The following is a 15,154-nucleotide window of genomic DNA, read 5'->3' on the forward strand; positions in this document are numbered from 1 at the left end:
AATATCCAGCATGGATAGGCCTACGTCAACCATTTACTTATGATACTACAACAGCAGATATAAACAGTTCATACTTGGATGACATTATCGAGCTTCCAGAAGGCGAGGTGCAAAAAAGAAACTTCAACACAACAAATCTTCAAACGTTTTGGTGTTAGCAAATAGAAAGTTATCCTCTTATTACAGAAGCTGGCATGCCAAAATGACATGAGAATTGCTGTTTCCGAGACAAAGCCTCAAACCTTGTTATTGGTCTCAGAAAAACAACAACAGAAGTCTCATTGATACAGTAATGTACCGGTATTACTATTAAATGGGGTAGATTTTTGTTTTCGTGACTCAGCGAAAAATTGGGGTTCAATGAAAGCTTGCAGATTAGCTTAAGGGTTTGGCAAGTTAGTAAAGGTTAAGAACCACTGAGTTAAGTGCTGGATTGTTGTTTCGTGTGGGCTTTCATTTAGCCAATTCATGAGGAAATTGGTGGGCTGTGTGATATCCTCAAAACTGGGCATTCCAAATAAGATAGTTTATGGTCTGAATTGGGGCGTTGCATTTTGGAATTATCCAGTTGGCTCTCGAGGTAGCCTACAACTTTTAAATCTCGTCGACCCTGGCTATGCTACAGACATCTATTACGGTAGCCTACTCCAATAAGCTTTAAAAAGAGCCTGGATTAACTGCAATCCTAGAGCAGTTGACATAACTTACCCCCAAACACTTGGCTCCATCAGGATCAGAGCTACTCAGAAAAGATTATGTAAATCAATTAATCAAATGCTCAACTGCTTTCGTATTGAAGTGCGACATCTTAACAACGATACGTTTTCATGAGGTCTTGTCGAATCGTAATCTTTTGATTTTTTAATCCTTTCTCGATTTATAGGCTTAACTGGTCGACTCGGCTTTAGTTTTACCAGATTTTTTTAAACTTTTGGTTTATTCAAAAAAGCCTAGTCACCATTTTTATGAAACGTAGTGCATTAAATTTGGGCTGTTGTAGGTAAGTAAGAGTTTCGGTGTTTTAATTATCACATTGTAGACTAAGTACAGGGATATCTAGAACAACGGGATTGCTGACTCTGTTTTGAAGTGGACAATAGGAGGGTTACTGCATCATTACTACACAAACTAAAATGTGGATTTCTCAACATACAACCCATTTCTTGTTTTTAAAATGATGCTTGAAGATGAAATAATTTAAAAAAAGCAAAAAAAATTTGAAAATGTGGCCGTTTTTCCCCAAACCGCCACCAAGTGGTAAAAAATACACAAATTTTAAACACAAATATTTTTAATAAGGTACCCTGCCCAAATAAGGCCCGTGCCTAAATAAGGCCCACCCTTTCATATCTGGATAACCAAAGCAAGCACGGAACATCTTTTGTAATCTAATTGGCTGCGATAATCATGTGAATGAACAGAAAAGTAATTTGGTTTCCTAGAAGAAACCACATGCCAGCAGAGTTAGTTGTAAATTTCTGAAAGCTATCTTGCAGGAGTAAAATTTTGTTCAGTTCTTAATCTATCGGCGTTTTTCGTAAGTGGTGTTTGTTTTCTACCTTTGTTAGAGTTTCAGGATACTCTAAAGGGTCTAAAGTTTCAACATGTATTGACATATTGACCCTTCTTGGATAGTGTATTTAGGTAGTTCATGTTAAACTGATTGTGAAGACTTGCCCTAACAAGGCCCATCAAAATCAGCCATGGGCCTTATTAGGGTAGGTACCCCTGGCATTCAATTGTGGGCTTGTAAGGGCTGTTAGGAGAAAGACAGTGCAGTTGATACTCCCTTACTGGCAGCTAACAAGTACAACCTCAGATCAAAACACCACCACCATGTGGTTAGGGCACAAAATAACTTACCTGTTTCCAGTTTTGCGAAAATTGGGTTTCGTTTTTATTAGGATTTGGAGTTTTTCCATTTGCTAACAAGGCTACTGCTGACCATGTCTTTGCTCCAAGTGATGTCACCAACATTGACCATACAGTCGGTGACCAATCTCAGCTGCCATCACCGAATCATGAAATGTTTTCATAGCCACCAACAAGTTGTGGGATGTCTCCCCAACCGTCAACAAGTCATGACTTGTCTCCACAAATATCAACAAGGTATGGGATGTCTCCACAATCGTTAACAAGTCATGAGATGTCTCCACAAATATCAACAAGTAATAAGATGTCTCAACAACCATTAACAAGTCATGAGATGTCTCCACAAATATAAACGAGTCATGGGATCTCTCCTCAACCATCAACAAGTCATGGGATCTCAACACAGCCCCCCATATCAACAACATGTCATAGCATTATGGCTACACCGTCAGAAAATACTCTAAGCAAGAAGCGGGGCAAAGAAAAAGGAGCATTAATTATCGCGCAACAACTGTATCGAAGTCTCTGTTTGACACGTATGGAAAAGGGAGAGAAAACGAAAGGGGAAAACAGTAGTTATGAAAAGACGTATAAGTGTAGGAAATTGGTGTTGCCCAGTAGCCTATGTTTAGAAAATACAGTCTCCGACATGAGGCAACGTGAAAGTTGCAAAATGTGGTAGGCAACCATGAAGACTGCGTTGGTTTAACAAAAGATGATGATGAATTTGCATGCCCTGATTGTGATATGTAAATGTTTTATTGTTGAAAAAGAATTTGTTTGAAGAAATTTATTTGAACTTGTGATTGAAAAAAACCTTGTTTGCACGAACTTACGATTGATTGGAAAAGAACTTACTTAAACTCATTACGTGAAGTTTAACATTTCTTTTTGTAATAAACTATGGTAAAGAAATTGTTTTTGGGATTTTTTGTGGTTTTGATGTTGTGTATTGTTTTTTTTCCGCACTTTATGGTTCAAAAAATTGAGTTTAGATGGCTGGCCTTATTAAGGCAATGGTGCCCTTTTAAGGCCCACTCAGAAGTAATTAGCAAATCAACTATAATTTTAAAACCGTGGTCAATATGTTATTAAAATTATTCTAAAGAGGTGCTTTAAAGATGCTAAAACATAATAAAACACACATTGGTACCCGCTTTTTCCATTTCATGATGAATTTGCGACAAAATCAAAAAGCCTTAGGGGAAGTGCGGGACCGATGGGACACGGGGACCGAAGGGACAGCGCGATATCTTGCCCTCTAGTGAATAGTTTTTGGCAATATTGATTTTGGACACGAAATATGTATCTCAGGTTGCGCACGTGAAAGGAGTAGGATCTAGCTCAACTGTGTAAACAATGGCGGCAAAATATTAATTATAAGACACTAAAATAACTTGTAGCTATTGAATTAAAAAAAATCTGTGGAAAATATCAGAAATAACAATGATTGACAATAAAGTTGTTTTAAATCAGTGATATAAGAAGCAAGGTTTGTGATACTAATGGAGTTTCATATGTCAACAGCATGGACAGCAGAAAAATATTTTCCAAAATTGCTGATTGCGGGACCGATGGAACAAGGGCATTTTAAATAGGCATTTTAGTTTGTCTTTCCAAACAATGAGGATGTTGCCTCAATTTCTCAAAAAGATAAAGAAAAAATAATCCTTGCCACAACCAGTTGATATGACAACACGCCTAAGCGGCATTCTACGTTTCTCAGAGATTGTTTCGTCTGTATAGACAATCTATACATGGATATTGCAATTGCTTACGAACATTGACAAAGGAACTTGACTTTTCATGTTGATTTTTCACTTTTAATGTAAATAACCAATTTTAGTTCATGAAATCATTTTTTGTACTTCTTTTGTGCAATTTTGGATATGACCCATCGGTCCCATAACACTGTCCCATCGGTCCCATAGGTATGGGACCCATGGGACAACCAACAGCATTGATAAAATGTTGAATAACTCAATAACTAATTATAACATTTCAATAATTTTTACATCATAACTTGTAAGTCTGTGGATCTACAAACTATGAAAAAATGGACGACGTAGTATTTATGTTGGAGTCGCTATTAACAAATAAAAAAATCTGTCCCATGGGTCCCGCACCTACCCTATTAGGGAAGGGTACCTTACCACTCACTGGATTTGAATCAAATTTTAACAGAATGTTTATAAGTATCAAGACTGAAGCTCTATGGAAGGAAATGAAGATCTTTTGAGAAAATAAAAAGTTATTCGAATTGTTGCATTTTTTCAAAAATGCTTGATCCTCGGACATGAAACAAATGGGTGCCGACAGCATCATGGACAAAATTTTCAAAATTCTTTGACCAGAGGCTTTGCATGTTTACTCTGTCTGATAGTGTTAAAAATTTGAAAGCGATTGGCAAATAAATGAAAGAGATATTTGGGATTAAAATTTGGTACTTGGTCAAAAATTACATTTTACGAAAAACAACAATAAACATTTTCAACACCTTAAAGCCTCTTTTATCATAAGTAGACCCTTTTTTTGCCTCTGCTTGAGTTTGTAATTTTTTCTTAAGTGCTTTTAATGTTTTTCTCCTGGCCTTGGATGTGTCAAAGCTTCTTTTTCTTGATTTGTCAAGTATTTGGCAGATTTCTGAATATGCAGAGATTTTGCCACTGTCTTGTTTTCCTGACTTTTTTTGCTGAAGTAGAAGGTTGGCAAAAAGGGCTTTGACCTTCTGTTGTTGGATGGCTTTCTGGTGTTACAGGAAAGGTTACACTTGTGTTACAGTAACAGTTCATCAAGTCTACCACCATTGTTGACTTACAACCAACCTTATCCAACTTTCTTTGTTTAGCAATACCGGTACCACGAAATTGAATTTTCTTACTTCTTTTTATGTTTTTTTTTATTTCCTATTTTTGATGACTAAAACTTGCCCAAAAGTGATGCAATAATCAATTAAATATGAAAACTAAAGCTGTGTTCAATACTCAATAGTCTTGGATGACTAACAGCAAAAGTTTGCTTTAAAATGTTGATCTTAAGTTATAGACAAGGCCAGTCATTAGTTGTTGCTATGGGCGTTGCTAGGGAAGATGCCTAAGAGTGCCCACTTTCAAGACCTTATTTTAGCCTCACAGCAGGGATATCTAGAAAAGGCGACTTCTCAACAGAGTAATTGACACGCACTTTCGCCTTTTTCATTTTCGGGCGTAAACAGCGCTGACCCTTCTAGTGTCCATCGCTTTATCGAAATTTGCAAAGTCAGCAATTCCGTTGTTCTAGATATCCCTGACTAAGAAGTTTAAAATTCAAGTAATGTCAATGCAAGCATGTTCGCGTTAGTTAAGCCATACTCGTGCTTCTTTAACGACTCCGGACACGCCAAACTCGCTCCGACTCCACAGCTCTGCCTGCCCACCGACCTCGATTCGAGAAGGAAATGCTGATCTCCCAGCGCTTGATAGTTCAATGGCCGCATCGCTTGGGTGAAATAACGTGATCGACTGCCTCATACGCAAGAAGGTGTTGCAAAGATTCGATAAACGCAAACACACGGCCGTTGAGAGGATAATCTGAGCCCGGTACCAGTAGGCTAATATCCTCGGGATCCAAATGAAAACATTTCTCAAAAATAAAAAAACGCAGTAGCCTATATCCAAAAAATACACGATATTTTTCAAGATCCCGGGCTCCTTGGAAAGGTAACGCACCCCTAAAATTATCCGTGGTCCAAAGCACCCTCTGTCTACGCTTCTGCACAGAAATAACACTAGCCTATACACTTTGAGTAGCTACTAAACTGTACTTTTATTGATGTCGTTAGTTCGAATTTTTTATAATCAGGCCTACATTGGGTTTGTTGTACCAGGCTTACGCCCGGGGGTTGAAGATTTAGATTAAGTGAACGGAAAGGCAAGAAAGCCAACCTTCGTGTCCACCTTCAGAACAATGGGTTAAATTAAAGTTAGGGTTTAAATTAAAGTTATTAGCTTGGCAGCTGTGTAAATATCATACGACCCCTTCCCACAAGCTGCCAAACGTGATGTTTGTTATCAACCAGTATAGCCTAATATGAGGTTCGGATGCATGCAGCCTATGCTCAAATTAGAGTTGTGGAAGCTTTTAAACAAAACTGAACAATATCAGGAAAAGTCACTGAAATTGAGGAAATGCTATCTTAAACAGTATGTGTATTGTGTAATCACACGTACGTAGTTATGAAAAACTACAAATCAAAATTTCTTAAAGTTTCAAACCACTGGTTTGAAGGCAGGAATTATCTTTAGTGCAATAATGATTTTCTGAAACAAGACAAAAATAAAAAGCGTCCAATAAAAGAGTAGGCTACCATGAACTTTAATTTTTTTGACCTTGATTTAACAGGACTTTTATTCCAACTGAACACTGGTAAACTACAAAAAAGTAAACGTGAATAAGCTTGACCGAAGATGATTTTATAGATGGAAATTGATATCGTAAGATTGACCCCGTACGGACGACAGCAACCGCATGCTATTTGAATATAATAAAATTGTACAGTGCGTAAGTGCAAAAACATATAGCAGTAATACTAATGCATAGACGAGACACATGAGATCGAAACCACTCTATGACATTACTACGATATATTCTGAGTGACTTGGAGAAATATTTACAATATTATTGTACAGCATGTGTACCATTTTTGAAGTTTTCTGATGAAAATGAAAATCTTGACTTTATAACGACAATGGCCACCTAAACATACGGCCTGATTTGTCACATTTTGCAGAAATTTCCAGGTTTTTCTAACTTTGGGCGAACGTTTAAATAAATTTTTCCAAAAATTAGATCACTGTAGGTTTTAACATCCTCACATGTTGAAAAACAAAAAAAATTTGATTTCGAAGATTTTAGTCAGACTGTTAATTTTCAATAACAGTCTGATTTTGCGTTTTTCAACTTACTTTTTCTCATTTGCTACTGCTTCCCCAAAGCAACAAAAAAGTTTTATGTCATTAGGAAACCGCAAAAAGTAAAAACATCTCAAAAAATGTCAGTCAAGCACTAGCAGTAATCAAAATCTGCAAAATGTGACAAATCAGGCCGCATCTCCAGGTGGCCATGTAACGACCTTATTTACAGCCAATACACCTTCTCTTTATCGACGAGAAGCTGTTACATCAAATGGCAATGACTTTAAAGTGATACCGCATTCTCCTTCCATGGGCGGGTCAACTCCGGGAGGTAACATGAAGCAGAAGCGCTGAAGTAACAGTACTGTTGTTAGGAATAACTCCATGTTGGCCAGTTGTACACCAAGACAGCTGCGAGCTCCAACGCTGAAGATCATGTGATGAGGAGACTTAATAAATTTTCCATCTTCATCTAAATGACGACCAGGCAAAAATCTTTCTGGTTCCGACCACACTTCTTCGTCCTGATGGATGCCCCATATGTTGGTGAGAATAATGGATCCTTTAGGAATATGATAACCTTGTAACTTCGCGTCTCGTGATGCCAAATGGGGAACAGACAATGGGGCAATTGGTCGCATTCGCAACACTTCCTAATAACAATAAACAAAGTTTAGGTCAGTTTTATTTCAGTTCCAACTACCACAGGGGTTCCAAATCTGGTGGCCATGGGCCTTTTTCAAGGGGGCCATGGAAAAATTTGAATAATAATTTTTTTAACTTATTATCTCTAAGTCCACTCCATCATCATCATAACCATCACAGTAACTGCATAATATGTAATAACTAATTAATGTACTATCATGTTTATTGTGTGTTGTATTTATATCATTCTAACTACAGGTTACTGTATAAACAAGTTTTTTAATTAAAATGACGTTTCTTGATTTTTTCAAAAGGTTGAAAAAAATAGGGGGGGGCCAATGATTTTTCAAAATTTTTAAAAGAGGCCACGGTGTAAAAAAGGTTGGGAACCCCTAAACTACCACAACGTAATCCGTCTCATACAGTGATATAAGATTGACTAGCGTCAAAGAACACATTATTACACAATACACATGCATTAAAAAGATAGCTATATGCAAACTTACTCAACTATGAACATCATGCTAGTGAATTATAGTAGAACATTTTACTCAATCTGGTGCAAAGTAGCATGTGTAAGTGCATACCTGTATAACTGCCCAAACAAAGGGTAACTTGTCTAACAATGACATGCTTGGGACGCCACTTTGTCCCAAAATATTATCTATTTCGTCTTGCATCCTTTTCTGGACATCAGGATATTTACATAAGAACAAAATTATCCATTCTAAAGCCGTAGATGTGGTTTCCGAACCGGCCACAAACAAATCACGAACAGACGCAACAAGCTGCTCTTCATGAAATGATGAAAATGACTTCACGTCTGTGGAGCTTTTCATATGATTTTCATCACCAACTTTTTCATTGCGATTGCTGCCGGTATGTCCGTTTCCAGTTTCATCAGCTAAAGATCATATTATATCAATTCGTTTTTTATGCACTGTTTTTTTTTCTTTGAGCATGTCGTTTTCACAACTTAGGATTTAAGTAAATTAACATGATTTGATGAGGTAATAGTTCAATCGTTTTTCCTTTTCCAGCTGATTCCAAGCATTAACACCATAATTATGAGCTAATTAATATAACATATATCACAAAATAAGGGATATTCTGCATATATATATACTGCAATATTGCAAATTCACAAAATAAGGGATATACAATATTGCATAAATAACTAAAAGTTAAAACATTACACTTTCACATGATAGCACCGCAAACAATATGCTTAACTGTCACTGTTTGCGACATTGTCATTGCAATGACTTGGATTGCAACAACTTAGCATTCCATACCAGTCAACGTTTACTCACTCTAAATGAAGCCTTAGAGTTGCAGCAACGGTGCTCTAGCTAGTGTCATAAATATAAGTAGATATTTTCATAATCGTCAATTTCCATGTGGCGGTCATTAACTTTGTAGCCTTGCAGCTACGGACAGTGGACACATTTCGAAACCACGGCTTCAGTTTATCGCTGCCTTTATTTGACCCATTTACAATAAATGTAGTGTGTTTGTGCTCTGCGCCAATGTTGTGGTGCACCTGTCTTGCTTTGATCGAGGTGGACTGACTGTATGTTGTCGCAATGAGCGCAAAAACGTGATTATTATTTAAACTGACTAAAAACAATCCAAATTCCCATACTATAAAAAAAACATTGTACTGTAGAGTCATAACATGCATTTAGAAAAATCAGTGACGTGCTTGCATACAACATCAGTACACATCACACGTATTATTATCACGATACATCTTCAATAGTTATTGAAGAAAACCAAATTTTAAAAAAACTACGATTGAAAAACAAAATCATTTATGATTTGCGTAATGCAAAATCTTACTAGTAATATTTTGATTACGTACTTATTCGTAAATCAGATCGCGATAAACTACAATGTAAACAATTGTTTGTTTTTTTATCAGCAATTTTAGGCGAAAAAAGTGTCCACAACACTCTGGCATAATCTTTTTGTATGAGGCCACATTGTGCTTCTTGCTTTGCTGCACATTAATTTGGCACAGTTCACATTGTCTTGTGACTATTCAGACGTCATGTATGAACTATTTAAAAGGCATCTTACTGAGTTTATGGTCGGCTATGTGTTGTCATCTGTTTGTGCTCTATTGTATTTCATATTTTAATTACATTTTTTCTGAGCGTGCATTTCCAGGACCAAAGTTTTAAAAAATTTCATGTTAAACACTGGTGTAAACTCGGTATATATATATTTAGTAATTTAGCAAATAGGTACTTTCTTATATTAATATTAGTCTATTGGCACGAAAAGAATTTCGCTTGATGTTTTTTTGCTGTGTTTTCCCACACAAAGTGTCTCACTGGCACTTCGTGTGGAACAAACCTGGGTCATTTCATTATAATACAGACATTGGTTGGCACCACCTATTTTTTTTTTATTGGCTTAAAAGGTGCTTCTCACTTTTCTGAGAAGAATGGTGCAAATTTGATGAAAATCACATAAGCGGTTCTCGAGTTATAAGTGAAATACCCTAGATAGATAAGGAGCAATATAAAAACGGCAATATCTCAAGAACCGCTCAACATATTTGGATAATTTTTAGCTCTACCCCCATGTTTTCTGGGGTGGGCTATATGTTTATGACCATTAAATTTAAAACAAGTTTTGGCTACTACTTTTTGAGATACAAAAAAATTGACCTCTTGTTGTTACTCACCAATAAAACTATGATGCGTAACTTTAAAAAAATATATTTTTTTTAGTTGGGTAGAGAAAAGATTGATGAAAAGTTTGGCAAAAACAGTGTATTAAAGGGAAATTTAGTAATTTTTATGAAAAGTTGTTGCTAAGCAACGGCGAATAACTTCCAAGACGTTGATCGAAAAAAATTTTTATGCATATTTTTGAAATCAGCATTGAAAACCCATGCAGAAAAGTCACAATATAGAAGAAAACAGAAGAAAGTCCGGGGATTGGGGAGGTCTAATGTATGCGCAATAAACGAAACGTCAAATCTTCCACTTTTGACAATAAGTAACAATTTGCTGTTATCATATCTCACAGACCTGACGTGATAGGATAAATCTGAGGTCAGATTCGGATTCAGCTAGGGGTGTTCAATTTCGATTTTTTGAATATTCGAAATTCAATTTATTTTCGATTTCGAATATCACAACTATTCACCACACTGCAAAATGTGATTTATTGAAAGAAACGCCATGAAAATTCGCTAGAAAACACGAAAAAACGCCATGAAAATTTGCGAAAAAAGAACACAAAATAACGTCTACAGCTCCAGGCCCATGTTGGTGTTTAAGAACACAAGCTGATCGACATGGTCACCCGTCAATCGGGATCTCAGCTTCGTGACGGTCAGGCCAGCTTTTGAAAATGATCGCTCCGCTGGAGCCGAGGTTGCGGGGATCACACACACACCTTCTCGGCTAGCTTTTTTAGCAGCGGTCAGTGGCGTAGCTAGGGAATGTGCCGCCAGGGGCGGATTCAGATTTTGCCGCCCCTTTAAGAAAAAGCATGTGAAAACAGGCCCGGATTTAGGGGGGGCAGAGGGTGCAGGTGCCCCGGACCCCCCGACTTTTAAAGGGCTCCCCAGCATGGAAAAAATGTGATTTTGTGTTTTTCTTTTTCTTTCAGCCTTTGCAGTGCTGGATTAATGCTACTGTAGACGTCGAGGTGGTTTTTCGCGCCGTAGGCGCAAAAAATTTTTTTGCACGAGGGCCCCCCGATCTAAAAGTGCCCCGGGCCCCCCATTAGCTAAATCCGGCCCTGTGTGAAAATGAAATGCGTTTTTTTATCAGATTATAATCAAAATCAAAAATCGTAGTCTGAAAGTGCCATAATAAGTATCATTAATCGTGTTGTCAGTGTTTCTCGAAATTTTATTTAAGACAGCAGATTCCTTTTGGCATGTTTGTATTTCTTGTATTCATCAACCAAACGAATAATTTTGTTTTGGATATTTTGTATTATCATCAATGGAATGCAAGCAGGCTGCCATACTTTTCCTAGACATACTGCTGTATCCCAAGCTACGAGCTTCCCACTCTGGTGGTTACGAGGATTTAATTGAAGATGATATATGTATTTCTGAAGAACATCTCCAGTAGTTGGTCCAAATTGTCCTTCCTTAAAATGTTTTAAAGGCTGCAAACTACCAAGCAAACCACCATTGTTCATTTTACTCTTCTTCAGCTCCATGATGGATAAATGAATACACACGGAATATTAGACAGTTCAGGTGTATACAATACGTTATATAATCATACAAGATACAAGTAGAAAATGCTAACTGATCAATAGTGAAACCTGAAATGCATTACAGAAGGTTAATGTTAAGTTCAGCTGACTTAACCCATTTTTTCCACATGATTTAGATACATAGACCACATTATGCTGGGTGAGAGATGCTATTGAAATTGTGGCGGACAGTGACCATCTTGCACTTGATCAGAGCTCTTTCCAAGCAATGAAGCGTGTATTCTAACATCAAGTGCAATGGGTACCCAGATGTTAGCTACATTGAGATGATCGGTTTCACGTTATACTGTATATATATGTCTCCACTCTCCAGGCATTTAACATTTGTGGTGCCTAAGGAATACATTTCGTTGTAGGAATGAAGCGACTGCGACAAAATCATTCATGCATGACTGTTCGTATCAATTTTTTAATAACTTTTTTTCTGTTGCTCTGAGACACTTTTCAATATATTTTTTGAACTCCTTACCCCCAAAAACCCCTTGACAGCAACTTTCACCATTTTTCTAGTATCATTTGGCAATAAATTAACAAAAATCAGTCATGCGTGACTGCGTAATCTAGGTACTTAAGCGGTTATAACTCTGGTACCGATTGTCCAATTTTAACAATTTTTGTTTTTAAATTCTTCAGCTGAAGAAGTGCTTTCAGATAATCTAGATATCAGCATACTAGGTTAAAAGTAAAGAGATTTTAAAGAGGATTTTTGTAGTTTTTATGAAAAGTTGTTGCTAAGCAACGGCGAATAACTTCCAAGACGTTGATCAAAAAAAAATTTTTATGCATATTTTTGAAATCAGCATTGAAAACCCATGCAGAAAAGTCACAATATAGAAGAAAACAAAAGACAGTCCGGGGATTGGGGAAGTCTAGCATACATATTGTGTTATATCCAGGCCATGTGGTGCATAAGTAGCTGAAATACACCCACCAACTATAATTTTGATACCAATTTGTTTTCTAAGCAACATTATTAACAAGGCAGTAATAACAAGCTAAAAGCAGGCTAAAAGTATAACTGCCCCCTCCCCCGTCAATGTTTTGCATGAAACCACAAAGATTTAAGCGGGCCTATGGCAATGCTTGTCCAGTAACCTTATCTAGGCTGTTTTGGCCTGTCTAACACTAACCTTTCGTTATAGCACCGCCTATGTTGGTGGTAAACGCAACGCCAAATCTTTCACTTTTGATAAAAGTAGCCTAACAATTTGTTGTTACCATATCTCACAAACCTGACGCGATAGGATAAATCTGAGGTCAGATTCAGATCCAGCACCCCAAAATTATCAGTCAGTTTTCAAAGTTCATGGCGCAAAAAAAATTCTTTATTTGTACTTTGTAGACCAGTGTTGTTCATTCAGATTCTTTAAATTTGTGTCAAAACGTACAAAGGCCACCTTATAAGTATTTGCTTTTATTTTCCACCTTTTTTATATTACTCGAGGTCTACTTTAAAATTTCAAGTAATTGATACTTACTTAAGTAACAAAAAAAGTTTTCAACTTGGGAAGTAATTACTTACAGCTACCGCAAAATGACTTCGGACCTTTCTAAATTTTCAAGAAAAACTAACATTTTGTATACAATGAAACCTTTCAATAAAAACAATCGACCATTCTTAATATTTTGTCAATATTAAAATCTTCGTCACATTTTTCACAATCTTTGCATTGTTTGTCATAATGCTTAATGTTAGTCGTACGATCTGATGTAAAACGCACAGCTACAAACTGGCGTAAATTTTGCTGTACGCAAAAAGGTCCGAAGTCATTTTGCGGTAGCTGTACTTGAATCCAGCTCTATCGGGGAGGACATAAATTTGCACAACTCATTTCACAATATTTATGATAAATTAAGTAAATCATGAAATCATTTGCTACCACATATTTTTGATTTCATCAAATACATTCAACATAATTATACCTTATGAGTAAAATGTATTATTGTTAAATAATGATCTAAATTAACTTACCATTGGTCTTTTCATCCAATTGATTAAACTTATTCATTTCTTTCAAAAAACAGTCTATGTAATCAGATGGAATTTCATGATTGTTAGATTTCTGATGCTCTTGCACTTCTTTTAATATTGCTTCATGTAAAACTGATTGGAATTGTTGTCCTGATTTATAACAAGAAGAAAAATATGGTAACTTTCTCAAAAATGGAACAGCAGAAATTAATGCAACTGCAGCTTTATTATTGCCACTAGGCTCCAATCCCATCAGTCTTCGCAAAATCTTTCGAAAACCTTTATCGTCTTTTCCTACATCATGACCAAAAACAATGCAAGACATAATTTTCGGAGGAATTTCATAAACAGGAACTCTAATATCAAATGGTTGTGATGTTCCATTGTTTTTGCACATTTTATCAATGCTTTCACAAACTTCACAGACAACATCAATAACACGTGGTTCCAAAATACGTCGACCCATTCCAAATTCACGCAAAGTGTTCAGTGCAAAACGTCTTTGTTCTTTTTGAAAACTGGATCGATTTATCATAATCAAGCCACCACCAGTCAATGTTGAAATGGATTGAGGCCTATCATTAAAGCAGTCATTCTTTACAAAGGCTTCATTTGCTATTTCAGGAGTATTTATTACCACAACATTAGTGCTCCAAAACTTCAATGTGAAGAGAGGCCCATACACTTTACTCCATTTTGTCAAAACTTTAGCGGGAAACTTTCTTGAAGAAATAGCTCCAAACAAGATTTCTAACCCATTCGGTCCAGGGGGGGTACCAGGAGCAGACAATTTGTTGCATGAAAGCCATAACAGACAAAGGACAATAATGGCAAGGAGCAAAGTCGAAATGTATGGACCCAAAACAAAATCTGTTAACATCATGTTTCATGTACTTTTACACAGCTACACCCCCTAACTTACTTTTTGCAATTTTCCAGTCTTGAATCTAAGTAAACAGAAAATCAATAAAATAAAGTTATATTATATATACAAGTTACATCTTGTTTTATTCATGCTATCAGCATGCAAAATAGTTAGGCTGGTTGCTTGGTGGCAGGCATAAAAACAAGTGTCCGTTGCTATGTTAACAAGGCTGCAGAATTATTTTCGAATGTTAAACTTATTCAGCAGGCATTGATAAATTGAATATAACTGACGAAAAAGGTACCAAAGTGGAAAAAATCTTAATAAAAACAGTTGGAGTTAAAGCAGACTAAAACAGTCCATATGACAAATACAAAAACGTGATATAAATATGTGCACCGTACTGATATGTAGTGTGTGTGAATATGTGCATCGTATTCGTATTGCAATAGCAATCAAACGGAAAAGATCAGTTGACATCAGAGACTGCATGAAATTATTCTAAGATTAAAAGCATCGACATATAAATAAAAACATGTAAGCTTCCTTTAAAACATTTGAAGTGTTAATCGTTTCTAATCTTTCAGGCACGATTGGAAAATATTTCCGGTTATCTGAGAGAGATATAATAAGCAATAAATAACAGAACAGCTG

General features: G+C 36.4%; 1 protein-coding gene across 1 annotated transcript; it reads right to left on the reverse strand.

Annotated features, from left to right (window-relative positions):
• Positions 1 to 5,669: 5,669 nt before the first annotated feature.
• Positions 5,670 to 14,545, reverse strand: LOC145777178 (cytochrome P450 2U1-like). Its single transcript, XM_082588490.1, has 3 exons — positions 13,636 to 14,545; positions 7,997 to 8,313; positions 5,670 to 7,417 (listed from the first exon to the last, which is right to left on the reverse strand). Exons 1-3 carry the CDS (start codon positions 14,516 to 14,518, stop codon positions 7,010 to 7,012), a joined length of 1,608 nt encoding a protein of 535 aa, XP_082444616.1. The 5' UTR covers positions 14,519 to 14,545; the 3' UTR covers positions 5,670 to 7,009.
• Positions 14,546 to 15,154: the final 609 nt, after the last annotated feature.

Source organism: Aplidium turbinatum, chromosome 9, assembly GCF_918807975.1.
Source record: "Aplidium turbinatum chromosome 9, kaAplTurb1.1, whole genome shotgun sequence".
Taxonomy (NCBI): domain Eukaryota; kingdom Metazoa; phylum Chordata; class Ascidiacea; order Aplousobranchia; family Polyclinidae; genus Aplidium; species Aplidium turbinatum.

Bases quoted from the DNA above. Each gene is read 5' to 3' on its own strand.
- LOC145777178 (XM_082588490.1), bottom strand. From the start codon at position 14,518: ATGATGTTAACAGATTTTGTTTTGGGTCCATACATTTCGACTTTGCTC. The intron at 8,314-13,635 runs GTAAGTTAATTT...TATGATCTTTAG, and splicing joins ATTGGATGAAAAGACCAATG to CTGATGAAACTGGAAACGGA. The intron at 7,418-7,996 runs GTATGCACTTAC...TATTGTTATTAG, and splicing joins TTGTTTGGGCAGTTATACAG to GAAGTGTTGCGAATGCGACC.